This window comes from Fundulus heteroclitus, chromosome 8 (genome assembly GCF_011125445.2).
Source record: "Fundulus heteroclitus isolate FHET01 chromosome 8, MU-UCD_Fhet_4.1, whole genome shotgun sequence".
Classification (NCBI taxonomy): Eukaryota; Metazoa; Chordata; class Actinopteri; order Cyprinodontiformes; family Fundulidae; genus Fundulus; species Fundulus heteroclitus.
Window position 1 is genome coordinate 2,734,829 of NC_046368.1, and position 14,463 is coordinate 2,749,291.

Here is a 14,463-nt window from a genome sequence, read left to right on the forward strand (position 1 = left end):
CCTCTCCGCTGGCTGCCTCGCCCCGGCTCTAAATTTAGAGCAGCAGCCCTGGATGTGTTGTGATGTAAAAATAGGAGGAGGGAAGCCGGCAGTTATTCAGGACAGAGTCGGTCAAACTGAAGGAACGCCGGGAAGACGAGAGTTGTAGTCGGAAAACGCAGATAGACTCAGATCTGTGTAAAATCCACAGAGGAACGTGAAAACCAGACGGAGTGAATGAAAAGGACAGAAATAAGTGAGTCAGGATGAGTTTTTATTTATTTTTTTGCTTAATATATGATTATCTTACCGTGTTTGATGTGTTTTTACCTGAATCCAGTGTTGTAAGGTGTTGGACGAGTCTGGTGTCTGGTGCCCAGCGGACACCTTGAGGCGTGATTGCATGAAATGGGCCGGGGTTCTGGCAGAACAGGGAACGCTGGTTAACAGAGATGGTTTATGCAGGGACTAAAGGAACCTTCAGAGCTGATTACGGCTTGGCGTGTTTTTGAACCTGGACAGTTGGACCAAAACTAAAAAATGAAGGTCATGCAAAGACAAATCGTGGTACTGATCTGCATCCAATCAAAGCTTGTCAAGATTTTTTATTACAGGTTTTACACAAAATATCTTTAAAATGTTTGGTTTTGGGTCAAGGCTTTTCTTTTAAACCTCTTAAGTTGATTTGTATCCAGAACCTTTAAATTGGTACTCCCTGACTTCCTGTTTCCCTGGGGGTCTAAATACGATGAGACACACAGGTCCGTTTCTCTACGGAAAGAAACAGGAGAACATGCTGTTCTAGTGAGGCAGATGTTGAGTCGATCTCCTTCAATAAGGAGATGGCTAAAAGAAAACAGCTCCTGGTCTAATCTTGTCCATGTTTGCAGGGAGCATGACAAGTGAAAAGTTTCAAACCGGAGACTAACAAGGCTGGAGGAGAGCCAGTGTTTATCTTGGGAGGCAGAAACATCTCCAGAGATGACTGTCAGCATAGAGGAGCTTCTCCATTACAACCGTTAGATTCATGGGAACGGTGTCAGGGAGGAGCTTTCTCTGTCCTACCATCACAAACATGAACTCTGGAGTTTTCTGAACTCTGCCGGGACTTTACCTGGAAACTTTGGTCAGAGGAGACCGAGCTTCTCCGCAGTAAACACTGACGGTCTGCTGTGAAGCAAAGGATCAATCAACCAGTCAGTCAACCAACCAATCAATCAACCAATCAATCAACCAATCAATCAACCAATTGACTTTATTTTTAGAGCACAGTTTAAAAACCACATGGGTGACCAAAGTGTTGCACATTAAAACAAGAAAAGGTTAAACAACAAGTTAAAAGGAGTGTTTTAAAATGCCATAAACAGTGTATTAAAAGCCAGAGAGTAAAAGTGAGATTTTAAAAGATTTAAAAACAGGAAAAGGTCTGTCTGATTCTCAGAGGTAAATTATTCCATAACTGCAGCAGCAGCAGCTCTGTCCCCTCTGAGCTTCAGTTTTAGGGACCGTCAGCACCTGATCAGCTGATCTAAGGGGGGGGGGGGGCAGTAAGACTGGATCAGCTCACATCAACATGCTGGTTCAAAGATTTAAAAACAAATAAAAGCTTAAAATGAATTCTGTAGGACACAGGGAGCCAGTGAAGGGACGCTAGGATGGGAGTAACATGCTGGTTCCTACGGGTCTGAGTTAACGAGCCGCAGAGTTCTGCAGAACCTGCAGACGGGTCAGAGAGGTCCGGTTAACGCCTCTATAGAGCGTTACAGGAGTCATGATGACCCGTGATAAAAGCAGGGACGAGTTTCTACAAGTCAGGTCTCACTGAGATTGATTTCACCTTTGCTGTTTGACAAGTTGATAAAAACGTTTCTGAACAAAGCTGCTGATCTGTTCCTCAGATTTAAAATCAGAGTCAGAATTTCCCCCCAGATAGGCGACTCTGAGGTAAAATGACAATAAGCCCATATTACACGTGTTCTACACTCTATAGCAGGGGTGTCAAACTCATTTCTATATAGGGCCACTTTGGCATCATGAACTCATTAAAAGGGCCGGTTGCACGTGTATATACGATACTTTTCAATTTCTAATTTCATTCAAGTTCACATAGAAGTATAAAAAATGCACAGTAACATAAAAGTAGCAATCTTAGGCCCAGGTTATACAGTTTATCTGCAACAAAAGTTGATATTGGGGTGAGTTAAACTTACAGGAGGCACAGATTTAGGCAATTTATATACTTTAAAAGGATATATGCCTCTACTTTATGACATGATATGCCTTTTTTTTTGGCTCTTGAGGGCCGGATTATTTACCTTGACGGGCCGGATTCGGCCCACGGGCCTTGAGTTTGACACCTGTGCTCTATAGCTATAATCAGATTGACACAAGCATGAATAAACTGCTTATTTCACTCTGTTTATTTTCATATGGAAGCCATGTTGGATTTTGAGGTCCTAGTTCAGAATCAGAACCAGCTTTAATTGCCAATTTTTTTGCACATACAAGGTAAGGCAAATTTTGCTGTAGAGCACATTTCAGTACAAAGACAACGCAAAGTGTTTTACATGATTAAAATAAAGGAGAATAATAAAATAGAAATAAATGCATGTTGGAATAAAATGTAGAAAATTTGAAACAAAATAAAACATAGAAGCAAATACTAATGACTTTAAAAACAGTTGGACTACAAAATTAAACTAGTGATGTTTCAGTAGAACAGTTTAACTAGAACATTTAAAATCCTAAACAAATGTGTTTTTAATCTTGATTTAAAGGAACTCAGGCTTTCTGCACTTTTCCAGTTTTCTGGAAGTTTGTTCCAGATCAGTGGAGCATAGGAACTATATGCTGCTTCTCCATGTCTGGTTCTGGTTCTGGTTCTGGTTCTGGTTCTGGTTCTGCAGAGCAGGCTGGAGCCAGAAGACCTGAGTGGTCTGGAGGGTTGGAGGACTTCAGAACGGGGTCTATGTTCTCTACGTTCTTAGTCTTAGTGAGGACTTCAGAACCGGGTCCATGTTCTCTACATTCTTAGTCTTAGTGAGGACTTCAGAACCGGGTCTATGTTCTCTACGTTCTTAGTCTTAGTGAGGACTTCAGAACCGGGTCCATGTTCTCTACATTCTTAGTCTTAGTGAGGACCAGAATTCAGGCCTGATCAGTGGTACAATACAAAGTCTTTAAAATTAGATTTCTTTTCTCCTTTCGTGTCATTGAAAATACTTCATAATTTAACATTTTGTTGTTTTTCAACTTTTCATTCACTTTAAACTTACCAGTTTGCATCTAGGATGGAAAAATGTAAACTGTTTTTTAAAATTAAGACTCAATTGGCTAAAATTTGCGTTTAAGAGTTTAGAAATTAATTTGCTTGGTTTAGTGGGGACAGAATATAAATGCTAAATCCTAATTAAAAAGAGCATCTTTGGAGCACATAATAAATATACCCGGGTTAAACTTTCATCCCCAAGCGTCATAGTTTTCTATAAATACTTGTAAAGAAAACAGTTTATCGGCTGTTGGTTGATGTCCATTTCCTGGCTTTAAAGGCTTGTGACGCGCTCAGAGAAAGATGTTCGGCCAACATGGAGGGCCTCTCTGACAGCAGGTGGCCCCTGAAGTCATCCTCTAATTTTACGACAACCTCATTTATTAAGACGGATTAAGCTGAAACCCAGAGTAAAGCCTCCAGACAGTCCAGGAATGAGGATGAGACGTTAGTTTTAAAATTAGCCGCGTTGCTCTTTCACATTCATATCATAAACTAAACAATTTTCCTGTTGCATAAACTATAAACCAAGCGGTGAATCCTCTGAGCTCTGATTCAGAACCAAAGATGCTCTTAAGCTGGAGTCACCAACCTTTCTGGAACTGAGAGCTACTGCACCGGTGTTGTGTCATACGAAGGCCTACCAGTACTGACCTTTGACCTACAAGAGTCAGAGTTCACCTTAACTTAAAATAAACATGTTTTTAATGCTTAGATAGATATTGTCATTTTTAAATCTATATAAATGCAAATGTGAATAAACAGGAAGAGTAACGGAATAAAATAAAGTTTTAGATGCAGCTCACTGGTGGATTGTGCGGTTTAGAACAGGATTAAGGGCCCCACATGTTGTCCATGGGGATACTTGGTGCCCACGGGCCCCATGTTGGTGACCCCTGGTCTAATGGTTTCAGGTGAAAAAGCAACATGCTGGGGGGGGGGGGGCTTGTTGCTGGGCGGTGTTTAATTATAGAGCGCTGCTTGTTCTCTTTCATCACAGTCAAATGAGTCAGATGTTACAAAGTCCCTGCTTTCAGAACTGGACCCAGACTGGATTTATGTACCGGTCCAGTTGCTGTGGGGTCACAGCAGCTTGGAATAAAAAAGCACCCCCCCCACCACCACCACCACCACCACACACACACACTTTAACTTCTTATCGAAAAGGATTTATCTGTTTTGACACACATAATTAGTCCTTGTCTTGATTTAACTTGGTGGCTTTCACTGGGAGCTGCTTCTACAAAAAGAAAGACAATTACCTCGCCGTCCTATTTTCCGTTTTCAGAAGGTCTACACTGCAAAAACGGAACTAGAAATAAGTAACATATTCTTTAAAATGAATGTATTTGTCCTTGATTTGAGCAGGTAGATAAGATGATTTGCCAATGGAATTGCATTTAAAATAGGAACAGTTCATCTCCATCATCTTATTTCAAATGCAGGATGTCTAAATATCTTATTTTAGGGGTCAAAATACTCACTCCATTGGCAAATAATATTATTTACCTGCTCAAATCAAGGATAAATACACTAACTTTAAGAACATTTTACTTATTTTTAGATCTGTTTTTGCAGTGTATACAGCGCCTCCATATAGCCAGGATCCAGGCTGAGCCTCGTTCAGATTCAGGTTCATTTATTGTTGTTTCAGCACGTTAAACCAGGCAGTGGAGCAACGTTTGTTACGCCGGTCCCGGTGCTGCGAGACGCCTCCATCTGTGAACTGCTGCCCTCTGGCAGGACGTGCAGCGCTGCTGAAACTGTAGAGAAGGATTTACAGACAGTTTCTACTTCCTTAGTTCACAACCCTGACTGATACACGCGCTGAATGCTTTCGTCAATCCATCAGTGCAGATAAGGGTAGTAGATAGTTACGTTTACTCAGTTACAGTTACTTTTTGAACAAAATGTACTTTTAGGAGTAGTTTTACTGCTCTGTACTTTTTACTTTTACTTATTTTTTATTTTTTACATATTACTTAAGTATCACTACTCTTACTATAGTAACATTTCTGGCTACTCTACCTGCTGTAAGTAACTTCATGAATAAAGAACAAACTTGTTTTAACCAAAAATGCATCAGAGACAAAAACCTGGAGTTTATGTTAAAGTGATGCTTCTTATTTGTACAGTTTTATTATTTTAATATTTTCTATCTGCTGAGATCATTGAGACATTTGGAGGTCAGATGAACGTTCAGTAAACAGTAGATATTGTCATTGGAAGTACTTTGCACTGTTCTAACATTGTTCTAACATACTGTTTATACATTAACTACAAGTATTGCTTTCAAGTTGAAAAAAAAATATTTAGAAATGAGTATCTTGTCTTTAAAATACCAGAATTTGCACATAACCTCATATTTTTGTCTGTCGGATTGCATAATCAGCTGTTATGATTAGTTACTCTGCACTTGAGTAGCCTTCTTACTCAATACTTTTTTACTTTTACTTAAGTAATTTCTATATTGTCATTAGAAGTACTTTGCACTGTTCTAATATACTGTATATACAATAACTGATGTAAGTATTGCTTTCAAGTTTTAACTTTTAGCTCTGCCTGAATTTACTTAGCAATCATTTTATTCTTATTATTCATTTTTGTCTTTAAAATACCAGAATTTGCACATAACCTTATATTTTTATCTGTCCGATTACATAATTTTTTAAATATTAAATCATCAGCTGTTATGATCAGTTACCCAGTACTTGAGTAGCCTTCTTACTGAACACTATTTTACTTGAGAAAAAATATGTTGAAGTAGTGCTACTCTTCCTTGAATACAATCTTTGCCGACTCTACCACGTTACACTCTAACAACGCTCGTTGCAACGCTCTTCTACAATGACGGTGAAGCTTTGTGTCTTTGTGGCTCGTAGGAAACGCGATGTTGTCCAAGAAGGAGGAGAAGAGGTCCTTCAGCAACGGACCTCTGAGAGACCAGTGGGAGAAGAGGGCCCAGAGCATGGAGGACCAGTGCAAACAGGAGGCTGAATGGAAGCGGAGAAGCTCCCTAAAAGTGTGAGGATCACAGCATTTATTTCAGCGCAGCTTATTTTTAACTGCACAACAGCTACAGTTGAGGTCTGAAGTTTAGACGACAGCGAAGTCTTGCTTATAAGGGACCTAACATTTGCGCAGGTATTAACCGTACATCAAGGATATTTCCTTTAACTTAGTATAAATAAACTGCTTTGTGCTGCTCAGGGTGAATTCTGCAGTAAAGTTAGGATTCCCCCGCAGATCTTAATTTAATGTAAATCAAGTTTTTTCCTGCTGCAGATTTTATTTGATAGATTTCAATTTCATTTTATTTTGATCCCCAGTCAGTTCTCCAAGTGGACTTATCACCTGTCCTATGGAGACCCGACGAAGGAGAAGATCTCTGACTTCAGGAGGGTAACCAGCCGAACGGACGAAGACGAAAAAAAGCCTAAAATCAAATTCAAAGTTGTTCCTCCACCTCCAAAACCCAAAGCCGAGCCACCTCCGCCGCCGCCCCCGCCCTCCAGGAGGTCTTCTTCCCCCAAACCTCACAGGCAGAAACGCAAAGTGGAAGTAGACGTGTTTCGGTTGTGTTGGAGGGAGTCCTGGAAGAGCCTGAAGCCTCCGAAGTACCTTTACCTGAAGGCCAGCGAGGCTAGAGAAAGAAGGGCCGTGCTGATGGCCATAGAGTGTCCCAAAAACAGGAAATACAAAGCAAAGACGTGTGGATGGGACGCTGAATGCACGGCCCTGATTCACAAATGGAGTCATTCCTGGAAGCAGGTATGAGCTGAGCATTCATTTCAGTCTGCAGAGACAGACCTGCTACACAGCAAAGCAGCACCTAGATGTTAATGTAACTAACATTAAAATAAACTATTAGATACAAGACGAGCTGAGGCTTCCAGTCCTGCTGTTTCCTTTCAAGTCCGGTAAATTTCAATTAAATTAAATTTTATTTATATAGCTCCAATTCGCATCACGTCATCATCAAGTCTCTTTCCAAAGTCAGACTCCATCAGATCCTCCAGGTTGGTGAGAAAGTTTCCTCTCTAAGGAAACCCAGCAGGTTGCATCAAGTCTCTCCAAGCAGCATTCACTCCTCCTGAAAGAGCGTAGAGCCACAGTGGACAGTCGTCTGCATTGTTGATGGCTTTGCAGCAATCCCTCATACTGAGCATGCATGAAGCGACAGTGGAGAGGAAAACTCCCCTTTAACAGGGAGGAGAACCTCCAGCAGAACCAGAACCAGGCTCAGTGTGAACGCTCATCTGCCTCCACCCACTGGGGCTTAGAGAAGACAGAGCAGAGACACAGAAAGCTCAGAAGCTCACATTGACCCAGGAGTACTTTCTATGTTAGAGAAGACAGAGCAGAGACACAGAAAGCACAGAAGCTCACATTGACCCAGGAGTACTTTCTATGTTAGAGAAGACAGAGCAGAGACACAGAAAGCACAGAAGCTCACATTGACCCAGGAGTACTTTCTATGGTAGATGGTAATAGAGGATGATCTGCCTCCCCTGATGATGTATCACCTAACAGAACGCCAGACCAGGTGTACCTTCTATGAAGAGAAAAAAGACAGAGAACAAAAAGTTGAAAGCAGAAATAACAACAAACAATGCAGATTGGAGAGCAGTAGGAGAACTCAGCAGAGAGAGAAATAGACCCTGATGTCCTCCAGCAGCCTAAGCCTATAGCAGCATAACTATAGACTAGAAGCTTTGTCACAAAGGAAAGTTTTAAGATTAGTCTTAACAATGTATGAACATAGACATATAAACGCTGCAAAGATCTAGAACATTGTGTTTAGGTCTCACCCATCTCAAATAAAATTCAACTGAATTAATATTAAGTTTGTAAAACATGGAAATTAATCAATTAGTGTCATATCTGGAAACACTGTAATGTCCTGGAGGTAGTTGGGCTTAGGAAGCCAGATTTCACAATAATGATCTTATTCAGATGTTTGATGAACAAATTATCTTGTCTCTGTTTAACATCCCAGTTTCCAGCAGACCGACCCAACAGAATCCTGTTTGCTCTTCAGAGACACGAAAAGCAGATGTCTCAGATTTGCATCAGTTTACTCGTGCTTTCCGTTAATCGCATCTCAGCTGATGGGCTTGGCCTGCAGTTCTCTGATAGCAAACAGGAGCCGGGACGGAGTCAAAGAAGCTAAATTAACCATATTAAGATGGTTTTCTCTGAATTGTTCTTGTTTCCAGGTGAAAGGCCCGGCTCAGTCAGAGCCCTCAGAGGACAGAGACTTTCAGTGGGACGCTCTGTTTGAAAGATCCTTGGCCGTCAATGTGGAATTAGGAAAATATTCTCTCCCAGTTTGGGCTGGAACCTGGAAGATCATGAACTTTCCCTTCAGGCAGCAGAAGAAGAACTGGGACTGTGGTTGGGAAAGCTACCAGCAGGACCGGAGCAACAAGCTGGATAAACTGGACCTGATACAGCAACAGATGGATCAGGTGGGGATTGCTGCTTCTCTCCTGCGTTTCATGGTTTCAGCATCAAAGCCGCCTGACCAAAGACGATCTGTGTTCTGGTCATCAATTAGGACGAGCCTGAAGGCTGGGAGGATTCGTGGAAACTATCCGGAGCAGAAGATGTAACCGGCGGCACGTTCAGGATGAGCATAAACGCCTGGATGATGCCAGGATGGAGCAGATCCTGCATGCTGGCTGCAGCTCCTCCTGAGGAACACGAAGAACGGCAGAAAAGCTGGAGCTCCTGCTGGGGATTCCTGCAGCAGATCAGGTGGGCTGGCTTCATCTTCAATTTTCAACACTAACTCCAGATATCTGAGTCGCTGCTAGTTGAACATCCATCCCTCCGTTTATTTCAGCCTTAAAAACTCCAACATTCGTTGCTTCTGGGAGGTTTATCTGACTTTAATGTTTCTGTTGCAGCTCCCAGAACTTTAAATCATTTAAATCATTAATTAATATCAGTGATATGAAGATGGATGGATGGATGGATGGATGGATGGATGGATGGATGGATGGATGGATGGACGGATGGACGGACGGACGGACGGACGGATGGATGGATGATGAATGGATGGATGGATGGATGGATGGATGGATGATGGATGGATGGATGGATGGATGGATGGATGGATGGACGGACGGACGGACGGACGGATGGATGGATGATGAATGGATGGATGGATGGATGGATGGATGGATAGATGGACAGATGGATGGCTGGATGGATGGATGAATGGATGGATGGATGGATGGATGGATGGATGGATGGATGGATGGAAGATGGATGGATGGATGGATGGAAGATGGATGGAAGATGGATGGATGGATGGATGGAAGATGGATGGATGGATGGAAGATGGATGGATGTGATGGATGGGATGGATGGATGGATGGACGGACGGATGGATGGATGGATGGATATGGTGGATGGATGGATGGATGGAAGATGGATGGATGGATGGATGGATGGAAGATGGATGGATGGATGGATGGATGGATGGATGGATGGATGGATGGATGGATGGATGGATGGATGGATGGATGGATGGATGGAAGATGGATGGATGTGATGGATGGGATGGATGGATGGATGGACGGACGGATGGATGGATGAATGGGTGGATGGATGGATGGATATGGTGGATGGATGGATGGAAGATGGATGGATGGATGGAAGATGGATGGATGGATGGATGGATGGATGGAAGATGGATGGATGGATGGATGGATGGATGGATGGATGGATGGATGGATGGATGAACTTGTTTCATTGCCTTTGATCTTTTAATGAATCTCCAGTTTGTGACACAAACAGATAATTTTGCTCTTTTCTCTCAGCGAAGACATTTTAACTAGAAATTTAGAAAAAGTCAAATAAACAAAAATGTATCTTTATATTTTTACCAGAAAATAAAAACTCGGTGAATTAACGGAAATGCTCATTAAAACTAAACTCTGACTCCTCAGGTGGCGCCAAGCTTCCATCTTCTCCCATCATCAACACAGCAGCCAGCTGAGCAGGAGGCGGAGCAGCATGAACCTCCTCCTCACTTCCGGTCTGACGGAGGACGGCATCAGCGTCAGCGAGTGGACGGAGGCCTGGAAGGGTCCAAAAGGACAAAACACGCTGGAGGCAGAGGAAACCACAGATGAGGAGGGGGAAGAGGGAGAGGAAGCAGTGGGCAATCAGGATGAAGAAGAAGAGGACGAAGGAATGGAGGAGGAGGAAGAGGAAGAGGAGGAGGAAGAGGAGGAGGAGGAGGAGGAGGAGGAGGAGGCTCTCAGTAGGAATAAGGAGAACAAGGAGGAGATCTGCACAATAATACACCAAGGCTTTAGCAAGAAGATAGAGCATGATGATGATAATGATGAGGAGGATGAGGAGGATGAAGGGGTAGATGAGGAGGAGGAAGATGAAGAAGATAAAGATCAGAAAATAAAAGATGAAAAAGAAACAGAGAGAGAAGTTGTGGAGGAGGAGGAGGAGGAGGAGGAGGAGGAAGAGAATGAGAGTGAAGAAGATGAAAGGGAGGAAAGACAAGAAGGTGTCCAAGCAATGAAGGAGCGGGATGAGCAAGTTATTGAAGACGAGGAAGATGAAGATGAGGAAAAATGTGACAATGCAGAGGATGAAGAGGAGGAGCAGGATGACGAATCGTCTGATTCGATGAAGGACGAAAAGGTCCACGAGACGGATGAGGACGACATCTATGAGGAAGAGGAGGAAAGCACCGGACCTAAAGACGGTCCAGACGCTGAAAAGGAGCAGATGAAGGAAGACGATGAAGATGAGGAGCAAGAGGAAGAGGAGGAGAATCAAGCTGACAACGAGGAAGAAAGACCGGAAAAAGACGAGAAAATGGGAAGGAATGTCCCAAAAGTAGGAAAAGAAAAGGAAGAAGGGACAGATGACGAAGAAGATGAAGAGTTTCTGGATGTTGATGGAAAGAGAGGTGAAAGAAAAGAGGATGAGGAGAAGCAGATGAGCGAATCAGAGGAGGAGGATAAAAATGAGGATGACGAGGGAGAGGAGACCGAAGACGACTATGAAGATGCTGATGAAGGAAAAGAGCTGGAAAAAGCAAAAGAGCAGGATGAAGATGTAAACCTGGGGGAGGATGAGGAAGAGGTGGACGCAGAGGAAGAGGAGGAGGTTGCAGATGGAAAACAAAAGAACGAAAAACTCAGCAAAGAGCAAGACGAGGAGGAGGACAGCCTGGATTTAGAAAACGATGAAGAACAGGAGAGACAGGAAGATGATGAAGAAGAGCAGGAAGGGCTGGACAAAAAACGGGAAAGAGAGGAAGAGGAGGAAGACAAAGACGCAAAACAAAAGAACGTCAAAGATGGAGAAGAGGAATCTCATAGTCCAGATCTAGAAGATGACGAAGAACCGGGGGGTGAGGAAGATGATGAAGAAGAGGAGGAAGCTAATGAAGACATGAAGGCTCCTGAAAATGACGATGAAGAGGAGGAAGATGAGACAGAAGAAACTGAAGACCAGAAGGACAAACCTAATGAAGAGGAGGAGGATGAAGATGCAATTATTCAGGCGAAGAAGATGGAAACCAAAACCAGCAGCTCTGAAGATGAGGAGAACAACGAGGAAGAGGAAGAAGGAGAAGAAAATTATGAACACAAGAGTTGTGAAGAAGAGGAGGATGAAGAAGTAGATGAGGAAGAAGATGATAACGGAGATGATGAAGAGGAGGGCAGCAAGGTGGAGATGGAAGAAATCAACGATTGTAAAGATGAAGGTCATGAGGAAGATGGAGAACCTGCAGAAGAAAATCCAGAGGAGGAAGGAAAAGCTGAGAAACGAGCTGAGGAAGAGGAGATTTATGGAGATGAAGAGGAGAGAGAGGAGCAGAAGCTGACGAAGAGGAAGCAGAAACGGGTGAGAAACAAACCCGACGCTCCGCTCCACCTGCAGTTCCACAAACTGAACGCCTCCTTCTCCTCCTGGAGGCGCTCGTGGATGGTCGCCGTGCCTCACCGAGGAGGTGATGGAGGAGCCGAGGAGGAAGACCAGGAGGAGGAAGAGGAGGGGGCGGAGTGGCGGGCCTGGAGGGAATCCTGGAGGATCTGCCGCTGGAGGAAGCCGGACGAAGACGAGGTCATGTGCTTCTCCACGGAGCACCGGATTGGTCGGTACGTCTTAGTGATGATGGAGGACAGAACGGCGAACAGGGAATGGGCCCAGAGCTGGAGGATGAACGCAGAGAGGGGGGAAGAGGAGGAGGAGGAGGAGGAGGACGAAGAGGATGAGGAGGATGAGGAGGATGAAGAAAGCTGAAAAATCCACCAATTTTGTGAACTGAGACATTTCATGAATGCGTCCAGCTCCATCAAGTCTGGTTTTTAAAAAAAATCCACCAGAACTTTCCCAGAACTTACACCATACTTTCTAATAACCTACAGGGCAATGCTTCAAAAATGTTACAAAACTTACAAAGGTGTCAAACTCGTTAAGATAATTTATCCGGCCCTCAAGAGCCAGAAAAGGCACATCATGTCATAAAGTAGAGACATATATGCTTTTAAATTGTATAAAGGGGCTAAAACCGTCACTCCTGTAGGGAGTTTTGATTTTTTTTAACTGTGTAGTAACAGCACCCTGCCACTAGAGGTCAGTTTTCCCCACAACACATTAAAACAACCCAGAAATGTCCAGAAAGAGAAGAAGTGATGCAGAATGATGAGTTTTAAGTGTAACTCACCCCAATATCAACTTTTTTTCCAGATAAATTGTTCAAATGGTTCTGAGGTGCTACTTTAATACTGTGAAATTCTTTTTACATTTTTAATGTGAACTAGAATGATATTATGAAATCAAAAGTATCAGCTATACAGGTGCAATATATGTGCATATAGGTGATACTTTTGATGTCATATTATCATTCCAGTTCCTTTTAATGACTTCATGATGCCAAAGTGGCCCAATGAAGAAATTAGTTTGACTCCACTGGTCTACAAGGTTCCCATCCAACTACCTGAAGGCTATTCTTCTACAGCTTACAATTATACTTACTGATTAACTTACAAGGTACTTTCCCTGAATTTCTAGGGTACCTTTCTGGTTCCTAAGGGGTACTTTTTTTGGATTCACAAGCACTTTTTTTTAAGAATTTAGCAGGTACCTTTCCAAACCTTAAAGATAACTGTTCTGTCAGTAGAATGTTTTCTGAAACATACATTATTATTTCCCAAAAACTTCCATGGTTCCTTGTTTTAACTTTTTAAAGCAACCACCCTGGATTTTACAGGGTACCTTCACATTTCCTAAAGGGAAGCTTTCTGGAACTTTGACCGTACTTTCCAAGAGATTACCGGGTACTTTATTAAAACCATACCAGGTACTTTCCTGGACCTTAGAGGGTCCTCACAAATTAATGGATTGAGCATGGGGACAAGGAGTGAATATCATGTTGTGGAAGTTCTGCAAAATAACAGAAAAAAACAAACAAATACAAACTACCGAAGGTGCCTTTAAATTCCAGGATATTACTATGTATGTTGAATAAAAGTTACCTGTAATCCAGAACAGTTTGCTGTGAGTTCCTGGAAAGTAAACTTAAAGTTCAAGGAAAGGTTCCTGTGAGTTTCAGGACAGTAAGTTCATATTTTTTAGAAAATGATCCTGTGAATTCTGGCGAAGTAACCTGAGTTCCCCAAAAGTAACCTGTGAGAACTGGGAAAGTATCCTGGAAGATACACGAACATTTATTTCCAGGAAAAGGAACCTTTAGGTTTAAGGAAGTTTTCTGCAGATTTTCTGAAAGTCACCCTGTGAGATCTGGGAAGTTAAGCTGTGTGTTAAAGTCTCAAACATTTCCTGTGACTTCAGGGAGAAAAGCCTGTATGTGTGAAGAAAGTTTCCTATAAGTTCCAGAAAAGCTTTGGTGTTGCAATCTCTAAGCTCAAGGAAAATAAACTGTAAATTCCTAGAATGTATAGGCATATAATTGTCTGTTTATATTTTTACCTAAATAAAAATGACATGTTCATGCAAATATTTAATAAACGTTAAATAATACATTGAATTTGTCTGATTTCGCTCATCGTATTGTAGCGATCTGAGGAAGAGAAATCTAGAAATGCAAAACGGTGAAAAATAATTCCCCCTGGTGGCTCTTTCATATGAACTCAAATTATTTCCTCCCTCATCACCTACCTGCATGTTGACCAAATGATCCCAGCTCAGTGTGTTCAGAAAATCTTTGG

The 14,463-nt window shown here is 42.4% G+C and overlaps 2 protein-coding genes across 2 annotated transcripts; both read left to right on the plus strand.

Moving 5' to 3' along the window:
* Nucleotides 1-38: 38 nt before the first annotated feature.
* LOC105918445 lies at nucleotides 39-10,669 on the plus strand (the record flags this gene model as incomplete). Its single annotated transcript, XM_021311112.2, has 6 exons — nucleotides 39-235; nucleotides 6,130-6,271; nucleotides 6,577-7,018; nucleotides 8,467-8,718; nucleotides 8,808-9,007; nucleotides 10,207-10,669. Coding segments are annotated over exons 1-6 (1,518 nt in total), but the record flags the coding sequence as incomplete, so codon positions are not given.
* Nucleotides 10,670-10,722: 53 nt separating this feature from the next.
* Nucleotides 10,723-12,648, plus strand: LOC118563877 (ABC transporter F family member 4-like). Its single transcript, XM_036139884.1, has one exon. It carries the CDS (start codon nucleotides 10,796-10,798, stop codon nucleotides 12,533-12,535), a length of 1,740 nt encoding a protein of 579 aa, XP_035995777.1. The 5' UTR covers nucleotides 10,723-10,795; the 3' UTR covers nucleotides 12,536-12,648.
* Nucleotides 12,649-14,463: the final 1,815 nt, after the last annotated feature.

Excerpts from the sequence above, each read along its gene's own strand:
- LOC118563877 (XM_036139884.1), top strand. The coding sequence starts at position 10,796 with ATGAAGGAGCGGGATGAGCAAGTTATTGAAGACGAGGAAGATGAAGAT.